Source organism: Pecten maximus, chromosome 10 (assembly GCF_902652985.1).
Source record: "Pecten maximus chromosome 10, xPecMax1.1, whole genome shotgun sequence".
Taxonomy (NCBI): domain Eukaryota; kingdom Metazoa; phylum Mollusca; class Bivalvia; order Pectinida; family Pectinidae; genus Pecten; species Pecten maximus.
Window position 1 is genome coordinate 44,168,027 of NC_047024.1, and position 13,133 is coordinate 44,181,159.

Consider the following 13,133-nt stretch of genomic DNA (forward strand, 5'->3'; position numbering starts at 1 on the left):
ATAAGGTATCAGTTAGATCTATATATGGCATTCAATAAGCATATATTGTTCTGCTTGAGGCACACTTGTTAGGGAGAATGACATACCCTTTTCCCCTTCCACTTTTATGGCGCCCTTTCTTAGGTAAAGGTGCACCCCGGTAATCAAGTGCATCAAATGATGGCTGTCGTTTGTAGTCCTGTAATGACAGAATAATCAGAAGTCAGAAACATTTACAGGCAGACTTTCCATCCACTTCCTCAGAGTCATACATATAAAATCTAATCAAGATCCATCATGAACTTTGGATGGATAACAGCTCCAAACTAACAAACCTACTTAGGAAATTTAAGAACGATCAATTCATAACTTTCTGAGATAAAGCAATAAGAAACTTATATGAAACTGAAAAAAGATGTCAGGATTTTTTTGAGAATCAGAGATAACAAATTCAACTGTCAAAATTTAAAAAGGGGTCAAAGTCCACAATCTTGTATTAAGATATGGGAGCTTTATAAGGCGGTAATTTTTCTTCTGTCCATTTCTGCACTGGTGCAAAGAAGACCCAGAATACTCTCTGCGATGTCAGAGTGCATGCACACAGGCCTAGGGATATCCTGAATGTTCCTAGCTGCTAGATGTTGAAAATGTGAGAGTTTTTCATAGTCACTTTGGCGGATATTATTCCACATTTCACAATTCTATAGTACAGCTTTACTGTATAGTACCGATGGTAATACAACTTAACTGTATAGTACCGACGGTAATACAACTTTACTGTATAGTACCGATGGTAATACAACTTTACTGTATAGTACCGACGGTAACACAACTTTACTGTATAGTACCGATGGTAATACAACTTTACTGTACAGTACCGATGGTAATACAACTTTACTGTATAGTACCGACGGTAATACAACTTTACTGTATAGTACCGATGGTAATACAACTTTACTGTATAGTACCGACGGTAATACAACTTTACCGTATAGTACCGACGGTAATACAACTTTACTGTATAGTACCGATGGTAATACAACTTTACTGTATAGTACCGACGGTAATACAACTTTACTGTATAGTACCGACGGTAATACAACTTTACCGTATAGTACCGACGGTAATACAACTTTAACGTATAGTACCGACGGTAATACAACTTTACCGTATAGTACCGACGGTAATACAACTTTACCGTATAGTACCGACGGTAATACAACTTTATTGTATAGTACCGACGGTAATACAACTTTACCGTATAGTACCGACGGTAATACAACTTTACCGTATAGTACCGACGGTAATACAACTTTACCGTATAGTACCAATGGTAATATAACTTTACCGTATAGTATAAATGGTAATGTTTCTTTGATGTACGTCGGTATTACATGAGATAGAGCTCGGACAAGCTGGGTTTTTTTGTAGGTCAGATTTACCTACATTCAGTAGGTGAAACTGCTTTACCTACGTGAACTCATGGCCCAAGTATGATAATCTAGTGACAAGTAGTGTCCGATATAGGCCAAACAAGTTCTATATATAAAGATGATCAGCCTAACACAACCCAATCCTATATACCGGTAATTAACCTGGTTCCAGATGGGGACTAAAAACATGTCAATTTCAATATCAACATCAATCAATCTTTCTTATTAATAATTATATATAAGAATCAAGTGGAATCATTAAATTTATTGTTTTTTAATACCTTAACATAGTACTGGATAATTCTATACCCTATTCATTTATGGATAAATTCCAATATTTCTCTGCCAATAACAGTCAAGTGGTTATTATATTATGGTTGGTAGACAATAAGAAGGAAGCTAATTATAACTATTGTCTGCTCTCTACTTACTGAACCAATAAGGAACAATTACATCCCCATGATATGCCACAGAGGGTATGGGTTAAGTAATAATTCTAGACTGACAACCTATCTACATAAAGGTAGCTATACCATTACAACCATTCCCCTATGTTTACCACAGCAAATGGAGTCCATGCTGGGTCCTTGTCGGAGTCGTACTCTGCATCACTATCACAATCAGCCTTGGCTATTGGACCAGGGAAGTCTATTGAAGCATCACTATCACTGGAGTCTTTGTACACTTCTGTAATGTAGCAAGAATCAAAAACCTTAGCAATTACCTATTTCAAATGACTTCGCAAATTTTTAACTGAAAATCGATATCAAAAAGATTCAATATTGACATCTAAAATGATTTAAAATCAAAGGGCCAAAAGACCCCAGAAAATGCAAGGCTATGAAAAATTACTAATTTGACTTTTTTTTTTATGTAAACTTAAATATTTCATTTGATTTCTAATGAACAACAATTTAAATTTTCATTTCATTTGCCTTATTAAATTTGTATGCCCTCAGATAAGTCAAGATGCCAGGACGAATCGAAGTAAAAAATGAGTAATGTTGGCACCAACCTTCGAATGATTTGTGTTTTTTTATTGGTTCTATGAAAGACTGATCTTTTCTCTAGTTTTGGTTTCCTTTCCCTCCTCCTCTTATCATTTGATAAAATGGAAACTACATCGCTCACCTTGATATTTCAGTTACCATTGCAAAATACTTTCACTACAAATATTTTCCTACTCTAACCAAATGTGGACCAAATCCTGTCATTCTTAGAGAAGTAGACAGATTTTAAAGTTTGTTTTTGTTATATTTCCCCTATTGGGCCCACTCTCTAGATCTCTGGTCTGGCTCTCTGGGAGCCAAACGTTAACCCTGCTTATGTATAACATTGAATCTTCTTTGCCTAAAAATGCTACAGACCATATTACATCAATATCCATACAATCTTTCAGGACTTTTTCTCCAAAATACTATTTTCCTGTTCGCCTTTACCACCCCACCTCCCTTTTCTGGCTTTGTACAACATAAGATCTTTGCCCAATAATGCCCCAGACCAAATTTTATCAAAATATGTTTAGTGATCAGGACTAGTAGAGGTTTAAAGGATATTTACCCTATTGGGTCCTGTTTCTCCAGCCCTTTGGGCCAGCTAAAAAAACTATGTGAATACAGACTTGGCTTTAGCTTTTCAGAAAAATAATTCAGTATTGAAACAACTTGATTTCAAGGTCACAGGGACTGTGACCTTGAAATCAAGTTGAAGGTCATTTTGAACAGTCTTGAGTCCTTCAACCCAGCATGCAACTGGGCTAGTATATCATGGCCCTGGGCCTCTTGGTTATTATGCCAAACACCTCAACACCAGAGGCTGCATAGAATTTGGCAAGTGATCATGAGCTGATGTATAATTAGATATAGGTAAAAATTAACTTACTGCGTCCTTTATCTTTGGCCCTACGTGAGGAAACATGCCTGGTAGGTTCCGGGGGAGGAGGTGTTGGTTCTTTTTCCTCCCTCATCGCCGCCTCTTCCTCAGAAGAACCCACAGCATAATCCTCATCACCAGATGAAGCAAAAGTGTCATTATCACTATTGCATTTGTTTGCCACAGACTTTTTTCCTCTCTGGGATCCATTTAAACTTAATTTACTTGTTTTCCTTTTCCCACCACCTGTTATTTTTGAAAATCTTATTCTCATTTTGAGACCTTCCTTCCTGCTGCCATCCTCATTAAGTTGAGACAAGACATTTTCCACTGTACTGATGACATTTGCACTATCATCATCCTCATCATCAGAGAAAGCATGAATTGAGTTGACAGTGTCATCATTTTGTGATGTTGATGGTGAATTGATTCCGGTGTTTGAACTAAATTCAGATTTATTGTCAGTGTCAGGTCTGGGAGTGCTGGCTGCACTGTCAGAGGACTCTGCTGGGCGGGGACGACGGGGTTCTGGGATATATTTTGGTAGCTCTGGCTTTTTAACATGAGATGTATTTAAACTTGACAAAGTCTCAGGCTTTTTACCCTGAATAAAACTTAAGAAAGAATCCATAAATGAACTGCTGTTTGAGTTTTGATTCTTCACTGTGACATTTTGCTCTGGTTTTATTTGAATTGGTGTAGAGTTAATAGTATGCATGGAGGGATTTATCACTGAATGGGAATTTGACATTGGTTTTATGTTTGGTTTGTTGCCTTTTCTTTCACAGTCAGGTGGTCTAGTTAAGTGTGCAAAGTCCTCATCAAATTCTATTTGGCTAGTCACAGTTCTTGTAGGCATAAGTTTTTGTTCTGCCTTTGTCCTATGTCTCCAGTATTCGGGCGACACTTCCTTCATTGGAGAGGTATCTCGTAATGTAGGATTTCCAATCAAACTAGACAGTGCATCTTCATCTATAGTTGATGTATTGTTGGGGTGTGGGGAGTGTTCATATCCTATCGAAGGAGAGGTGAGACTGCTGTGAGCATTTTCATACTGGTTATTATAATTATCCAGATCAGTGTAAATACTGTTGGGCTGCTGTGACACATAGCCTGCTGGTTGGGATGACATGTATCCTGTGGTCTGTTGTGGAGAGACGTATGTTCCCTGTTGACCCTGTATGTCTAACTGACTCATGGACAAGGGGTTGTCCATAGGCGACTTGTTTAAATGGTCAATGTTCGAATCGGACTGTAACTGTTCCACAAATGACTGCCCAGGAACACTGTTGTAATTGTAATTAGTATTATTTCCTACTATTGTATCAGCCATGGGAGTGGATGCCATATCCGGCATTGACAACGAGTTGACTGGCATGTGGCCCCGTTGCAGGTCTGGGGGGCTGGGAGTGGCCCCCTGTGACTGAAGGGACTGTTGGATGGTCTCTCCTGCCAAGTTGTGTATTACTGATCCCTGGCCACTGTGAATTACACTGTCAGACATCAATGACATGTGATTTGAATTTGATGGCAGTGACATTTGGCTTTGAGATGATAGGCTGGCTGAATGTTGTATTGAGAACTGCTCCTCAATGGATGGAGACTGCTGATGATTGTACACCTTATCCACCATGGTCTGTGATGTGATATGGGGGCTGTATGATTGGGGACTTACAGCCTGGGTCTTCTTCGGGCTGTACTGAGGATGAGTGTGAGGGCTATAAGGTTGAGACTTCTGGGGACTGTAAGGGTTACTCTGATTAAAACTCTGATTCCCAATACCCAATATATGACCCGAATTAGACATAGGAAGGGGCAAACCCATTATATCACCATGCTGATTGACCATATGAGATGTCATACCCTCTGGGGAAAATTTCTGTCCATTTTCATGATCAACTGAAACTTTTTTCTTTCGTGAACGCACTCTCTTTGGCTTTGTGGTTGAGTCAGCCACTGCCTGTACTGGAGGGGGTGCCTGAACCACAGTAGAGCTAGGCATAGGATTCTGTGGTGAGCTCATTGGTACAGACATGTGTGGACTTCCACCAACACTGATGGGAGATTGCTGCATTGGGCTTTTTGACATTTGGTTTGGATTTTTGTTCAACTCCATAGGAATATTCTGTACACTTCCTGACTTACCCGAATGGGCATGCAATATCACCTGATGTGTATCTAGCCTGTCCTTCTGTTTCTGTGATATTAATCCATGCTGTGAGTGACTCATTGGGCTAATGTCATGGAGCCCCACACTGGTGTAGGAATCATTTTGTTGTTGGCCTCCATCAGACAGCGGTGTTGGAGGGCTGACTGGGTCATAAGTGATATCGGATGACATCTGCTGTTGATAATTTGATGCCATTTCTGATTTCAATGCTGCAGGAGAGCTGGGTGGGAACCCAAAAATACTGTTATGCTGACTGGAAGGTTTGGTGAGATTTTCAATACCATGGTGTGTTGGAGATGTGAAGAGTGAATCACTAAGTCCGCCTCTTGGCAGTTGAAGTGTAGGGCTGCTCAACAACAAGTCATCAGGTTTATCTAGGGAATAGCTACGGGACGGTTTGGTGTTCAACGGTGCATGTGAAAACAGGTCAGAAGTGAAATGGTTTCTTTGAATGGCACTGTGTCTGGAGGTGGAAGCATTGCCACTGTGAGCAGGAGGTGGTCCGGCCAATTCCGAAAGGGAGGACGGAACATCACTACTCAAATTCCCAAAAGGGTTTGAAGGATTGGGCACAAAGTTGGACAGATTCCAACTAGTAGATTTTGCTGACTTTTCTATGCTACTTAACGGGCTGATAGAAGAGCCGTAACTTAGCTGCTGTTCCTTCGACAGTAATGTGTCCTGAGCATAAGGAGATTTAGAGTGGGATCTTGCATCCGAGACAGATGTGAAGCCATACAGACTTGGCTGGTCCGGTGATCTCAGTGATGAAGCTTCTATCCCAAATGATGACTGACCAAGGCTCTTATATGGACTCTGTGCTGGGAAAGCTGAAGGCAGGGGGTTGACTGCATCCAGAAATGGAGACATGGTGTTGTGAAGTGAATGTGGGTAGTTAGAGGGTACTGCCCCAAGTCCACCCATAGATCTGGCAGTGGCCATGCTTGATGGATGTGACTGCAATGATGGGCCAAGTCCAAGCCCTGAAAACAAATTACAACAACTTGAACAAATTCATGTAGAGAATACATAGCTGTTTGTTACAATACAAGGTTTATTTTGGTGCAAGACTTAGGAAAGCTGACGTAAGGAGGCTTTGCTGAGTTATCTCAGCTTTCCACGTCGAGCACATATTATTTTGAGAGGCTGGTTGATGTCATCTTTGCTAATGCAACTGCTGAGTGACTTCCTGCATAACTTGAGTTAGGTATGTGTTCTTTAGCGACCTTACCTATATATTGGACCAGTATAGGCTGTATCCCCCTTATAGTTTTATTTGGATACTTTAACACATGGAAATGTGTTACATGAAGAACATTAACCTGGCAGCACACGTACATATATATGAATAACCAATCCAGGTAAAAGAAAAACATATTCTTAGAATTACATTTCATACACATAATCAAAGTACATTGTACATTTGGATTTGAAAGTTAATAATCTAGAATATATAATTTCTTTGCAAATTTTCAATGATTGTCTTTTTACATGAAAACAGATGATGACAATCGTCTCCGACATTCTCTAAACACAAGGTACATATTTTTTCTTCTGCAGTTCTTTGTTACCTACCAGTTTCAATGGGAAATTTCAAATTAAATAAATCTTATACAGTTATATTAGAGATAATCTATCATTACGCTTCTTCGGACATAAAATGGACTGGTCAATAAATAGCTAGGAGAAGGATGAAATATTTCACATAGCTTGGGATGTAGGTCTTGGTCATAATGGTGACGTCTGCATGGTCATTATTTTGTTTTAATTACAAAATAAAAGGATTATCCTTATAATTAATTAAAAAATGTTTAAAATATATTTTTAATGATGTTTATATCACATACACATGACAGATGACACCAACGTATTGTCAAAAATGTTTGATATCTCACATAATTTTGTAATAGGCTGCTAACATAGAAAATTTTGTGACAATTTTTTTCTTTTTCTGAAAATAAAGTAATTAAATTGATTATATTATATTATGTAGCTACTATAGTTTGAAAACATTAGCACAGATTTTGATATCCAATATTCATGTAAGTGTCTGTCTGACATTAGCCGCACCAGATGCTTTCCTGATGGACAAATACTGTAATATGCACACATAGTGCACACTTCATTTTTTTTATATTGACAAGTTAAACAAGAGATCCAAGAGGGATCTTGGGGCCCACCATTGAATGATCCATATCAGTCAAATGTAAGACTTAACTTTTTTCTTCGTTTTCCTTCTTTCACTCTTCCTTCAAATCATTTAATAACTTTATATAACACGATATATAGCAGGAACAAACTTCAATTGTCAAAATCCAAGATGGCCAACGTGTTCCAAAGGTATATTGTTGACGGACGAACAGACGCAGGGATATGGTATAAGCTCCCCTTGGTCCTTTGGACCAGGTAAGCTAACAATTTGGTGTCATTAACAGCCAACAGAAATTATTCCATGTGGACATTTGTATTGTATATTTACCTGTTCCAATACCTGGATCTGCATTTAAGAGTGGCAGATCAAAGCGGTTAAGATTGGCTGCAGTCGGAGATAATCCACTGCTGTGGCCGATGTGACCATATGCTTGGTTATAGTTCCGCCACTGATTGGGGTCCATCTCCTCACTAGGTCATGTTAACCTGGAAAATACACTATAAGGTAAAGTTTCTTCTAATAATGGTGGGCTGTTAACCTGGAAAATACACTATAAGGTAAAGTTTCTTCTAATAATGGTGGGCTGTTAACCTGGAAAATACACTAAAAAGTAGAGTTTCTTCTAATAATCAGTGATCACCATTGCCTGTTTTAACGTGGCGGCCCGCCACCCTTAGCTGGGTACCGCCACGCTTACACAACCAAATTCACTTGATCTGCCACGCATGTAATTGTTACCTAAAACACCCCTATTTTGTATCGATTTCAAGCAGAAAACTGACCCGTTTCTATAGCGTCCAATACTCATCACCTATGGCCCCTGTTTTTACAGGTGAACTAGGCCTAATTGACGCATTGCGATCTCGGTAAGGTGCCTGAACTTTATGTTACGGTCGACTGATCTCTTGATCACACATATACAATGTATTAATGGTAATAATCTATTAATAGTAGAAGTGTACTGTTCTGAAATACGTGTGATTGTATGGTTTCAGTCGATCGGGACATCAGAGAAAATGTTACCATCATCGACATGGGAAAAACCGACGGTCCGATTAGATTCTTTTTTTTTCTCTCACAAGAATCAATATTCAGCTGGGATAATCAGACTGATAATATCAATACCTAAGCCGATGTTTGAGAAGCATGGGTACATTTTTGAAAACTTCACGACAATGTCACCATGAAGAGAGTCTGAGCATCAGCTCCTTTTTTGGAACACCATGTAAACAACATGCGATTGCGACAAATGATAGAAAACCTGCAGCCAACAGACTGAAATCTTTGAAGCATCGCGCAAGCCACGGCTACAGAAATGCACATGGATTAATTGTGAATGAAGATGACGAAAGTAAGCTTAAAATTAATCTATATTTGATTTGCTAGATAAGAACAAGAGGCCCAATGGGCCTGTATCGCTCGACCGGCTCTACAGCAAATTTGCAGTTGATTGAGGTCATTTCTACAGATATTATGCTGACAACAACATTATTCAAATATCAGAGTAAGCTAGGTTTATTCATGTCAATATATTTTCTAGTCCTTCATTCCAGTCCCTGGGCCTCTTGGTTATTGAGAAGAAGTCGTTTGAAGATTATAGGCTATTTGACCAATGTGACCTTGAATGAAGGTCAAGGTCATTTATTTTAACAAACTTGGTAGCCCTTCACCCCAGCATGCTACAGGCCCAATATCAAGTCCCTGTGCCTCTTGGTTATTGAGAAGAAGTCGTTTGAAGATTATAACCTATTTGACCCATGTGACCTTGAATGAAGGTCAAGGCCATTAATAGCCCTTCACCCCAGCATGCTACAGACCCAATATGAAGTTCCTGGGCCTCTTGGTTATTGAGAAGAAGTTGTTTTAATGAAAAAGTTGATGCCGGCCGGACAGACGGACGCCGCACCACGGCATAAGCTCACTTGCCCTTCGGGCAGGTGAGCTAATAATCTAATGAATATTTTGTGCATTGGTTTTCTTGTCACGTGCTATTTTTAGAAAGTAGAATTAGAGTGATCTCCCTTCCCAAAACGATCTCAAAACATCCAATAATATAAATAATCTCAGAATCTCTCCTAAATCTCTGTATTTATTATTTGATAAGTGTTATCTAGGTATTTGATTTTCTTTAATCATTATTAAATATAGACAAGTTAATTAGCACCTCAAGTACAATGTAACATGTACATTTGTAATTAATATGTACTAATTTGATTATACAATTATTTGTTAAAATATAATTAAGTAGGTGCTACAAGACAAATATGAGAGATATCCATTGCTTAGTTTCAGAGGAGAAGTTGTTTATATCAATTTAGCCAAAGTGACCTCATTTGGCCCCACCCCTCAGCCCCCCGGAGGGTCAGTCCCACCATTTGTACAATTTTGGGTCCCCACCCCATAGTAATGCTACCAGGCAAATATGAGCGATATCCATTACTCGGTTTCAGAGAAGTCGTTTATATCAATATATAGAGCCCAATTGACCACATTTGGCCCTGCCCCTCAGGCCCCTGGGGGGTCAGCCCCATCATTTGAACAATTTTGAATCCCCACCCCATAGTGATGCTACCAAGCAAATATGAGCAATATCCATTGCTCCGTTTCAGAGAAGAAGTCGTTTATATCAATATAGCTAAATTGACCCCTTTTGGCCCCGCCCCAGAGGCCCCCAGGGGGTCAGCCCCATCATTTGTACAATTTTGAATCCCCACTCAATAGTGATGCTACCAGGCAAATATGAGCGATATCCAATGCTCGGTTTCAGAGAAGAAGTCGTTTATATCAATATAGCCTGATTGACCTCATTTGGCCCCGCCCCAGAGGTCCCCAGGGGGTCAGCCCCATCATTTGTACAATTTTGAATCCCCACCCCATAGTGATGCTACCAAGCAAATATGAGCGATATCCATAGCTCGGTTTCAGAGAAGAAGTCGTTTATATCAATATAGCTAAATTGACCCCTTTTGGCCCTGCCCCAGAGGCCCCCAGGGGGTCAGCCCCATCATTTGTACAATTTTGAGTCCCCTACCCATAGGGATACTCCTGACCAAATTTGGTGAAATTCCAATCAGCGGTTACGAAGAAGTCAAATAAGTCAATTGCTGACGGTCGGACGGATGGACGGACGGACGGACAGACGACAGACGACGGACGCCACGGTATGGCATAAGCTCACCTTGGTCCTTCGGACCAGGTGAGCTAAAAAAGCTGCTTCTCTAGAAGGTTCTGTGCAACAGCAGAATGTTCATGTCATTTGGAGAGACAAAGTGTGTTTGGTTTCAATTGTTCATAGTGAAGACTATTTTCAGGAGAAAATTATAGTGACTGTGTTGAATTGATATCTTAATTGAAATTATATTGTGGCTTGTGGATTGCTTTAAATACTGTTTATATTCTTATATTATATTTTTTATGTCCAGTAAAAGTTGCCATTTAGTTTGATTTGTAGATGCTGTATCATAGATATAATAGTTGCTATCAATATGTTCACTGATAATATTATAGTGCAATATATGAAATTAATAATTGAAATATTTTATAATACTTGACAATGCAATATGATCTTGATGTGAATGTTTATCATATCTATAACAGTAAAAGATGCTATTTGAGTTTGTTTTATTCAATGTGTATATTAACGAACAGCGAGTTGGAATTGAGATTGAAATGGTTTTGAGAAAATAAATTGATGATTGTCAAAATGAGGAATGTATGTTTGTAGTTTTTTATAGTAATGGTTTAAGATGTTATTTTGTTTTAATTTACATGATGTATATGGCATAGAGTGAGCAAATGATTAAAATGCATCTATTTAGAACTAAATCAAACAACATAATTAAATCTCTATTCTTAATGTCATAATTGACGATGTTTCTCGAAGGCTGCAATGCATGACATCCACAAAAGTACATGTTCAGAAAAAATTGTCAAAACATTTTCCTCCACCCATCATTTTGAAATTGTGGTGATCCCTGAATAATGGTGGGCTGTTAACCTGGAAAATATACTAAAAGGTAGAGTTTCTTCTAATAATGGTGGGCTAACAATAGTTTCTTGCCCTTCCATCCAAACCAGTCTCATTTTTATAAACAATGATTGCCCTCCACCTATGATATTTTGGACTACATTTGGTTGTAATCAAAGCATAAAGGAGGAGTGCCACTTTAAAGCAAAATTTCAGCTAAGTTCCCCTTTTGGGGCCCCATCATCTGTCCCAGGGATTGGAGCAGACTCATTTATATAAATCATGATTGTCCTCCTCTAGTGATGTTTCTGACTAAATTTGGTTTTGATGTGGCTTAAAGAGGCATACCAGCCACTTTTTGGGTCTCAGTTATGTCAATTATGATTATGTTTCAGAACAAATTTGGTTCTAATTTATTTAGCATAAATATGGAGTAGATTTTTGATGATGATGATAATGATGATGATGATGATGATGATGATGATGATGATGGTGATTACTAACCATGCTTATTGTAAATGATATAATGTATTTGGTGTTTATGTATCCATGTCATGAATGTCTTTTAAAAGAAAACACTTATGATCTATAGTGCTACCTCACAGAAGCATACTGCCAGAAGACACCCAGCAGGACACCCCACCCGATCACATTATACTGACAACAGGCAAACCAGTCCTTCCAATCCAAATATGCTGAGCGCTAAACACAGGAGTAGCAACTACAATTTTAAAAGACTCTGGCATGTCTCGGCCAGGGGACAGAACCCAAAGACTTCCTCACGGGACGAACGCTCAACTACTAAAGTCCAAAAGTGAGACATCAGGAAGAAGAAAGTTGCTAAGAAGCTATAGCTATCAGCTAGTAATGGCGTTAACACCTGATACAGTCCGAAACATTATTCTTTAAATTATATCCGTGAAATTTTAATATTAATTTCGGACTGCATCGGGTGTTAACGCCACTACTAGTCTAGCTGTGTTGTCGTCCCTTCCGTAAAGGAACACTGAATGGTTGTTGTGATCGTAATTTGATTTCGGATATAAATTTCCGAGCAATGCGTGCACAACAGTAAATAAATGATGGCCAGCTAAGAAGAAAAACAATTTCTGAATCGATGGCACATAGGCTTGTAGCAGTAAAACAATGCATATTTCAGGGACAACAGGGATTTCCTCGAGAGGGGAGGCGTTGACCTAGATTTTCGATCTTTTACTTGCTTACATTTTAGTATTTATAAGGCCAAGAAACGTTGTTTTTTTTTTACAAATAAAGCATGCGATTGTAATACAATAATTTACTCGTCTATAATGTAACATTTAGATTAAAAACATCATAATCATGTCCACAAGTACAGTCTACCATGTCATGAGCATTCGGAATTCAATGCTAGGTTCCCCAAAATCAGATCAAACTTATGGGTTTGAATGGGCTTCTCTATGTGACAAATGTTTGACCCTTCAGATTTGAGGCATAGATATTTGACTTCTGAAATTTTCAATTGAAATTGCCAAACATCAAGAGTCTGGGCCTACTGAATGCCCTGACATACTCCGTACG

The 13,133-nt window shown here is 38.8% G+C and overlaps 1 protein-coding gene across 2 annotated transcripts in view; it reads right to left on the reverse strand.

Moving 5' to 3' along the window:
- Positions 1-13,133, reverse strand: part of LOC117336347 — a 37,217-nt gene that overhangs the window by 23,790 nt on the left and 294 nt on the right. For both annotated transcript variants that reach the window (XM_033896842.1, XM_033896843.1), the window contains exons 2-5: positions 7,934-8,091; positions 3,294-6,437; positions 1,972-2,099; positions 87-178 (exon numbers count right to left, since the gene is read on the reverse strand). In XM_033896842.1, coding sequence (XP_033752733.1) covers positions 87-178; positions 1,972-2,099; positions 3,294-6,437; positions 7,934-8,069 — 3,500 coding nt within the window. In that variant the 5' untranslated portion in view covers positions 8,070-8,091. The remainder of the gene's footprint in view (positions 1-86; positions 179-1,971; positions 2,100-3,293; positions 6,438-7,933; positions 8,092-13,133) is intronic.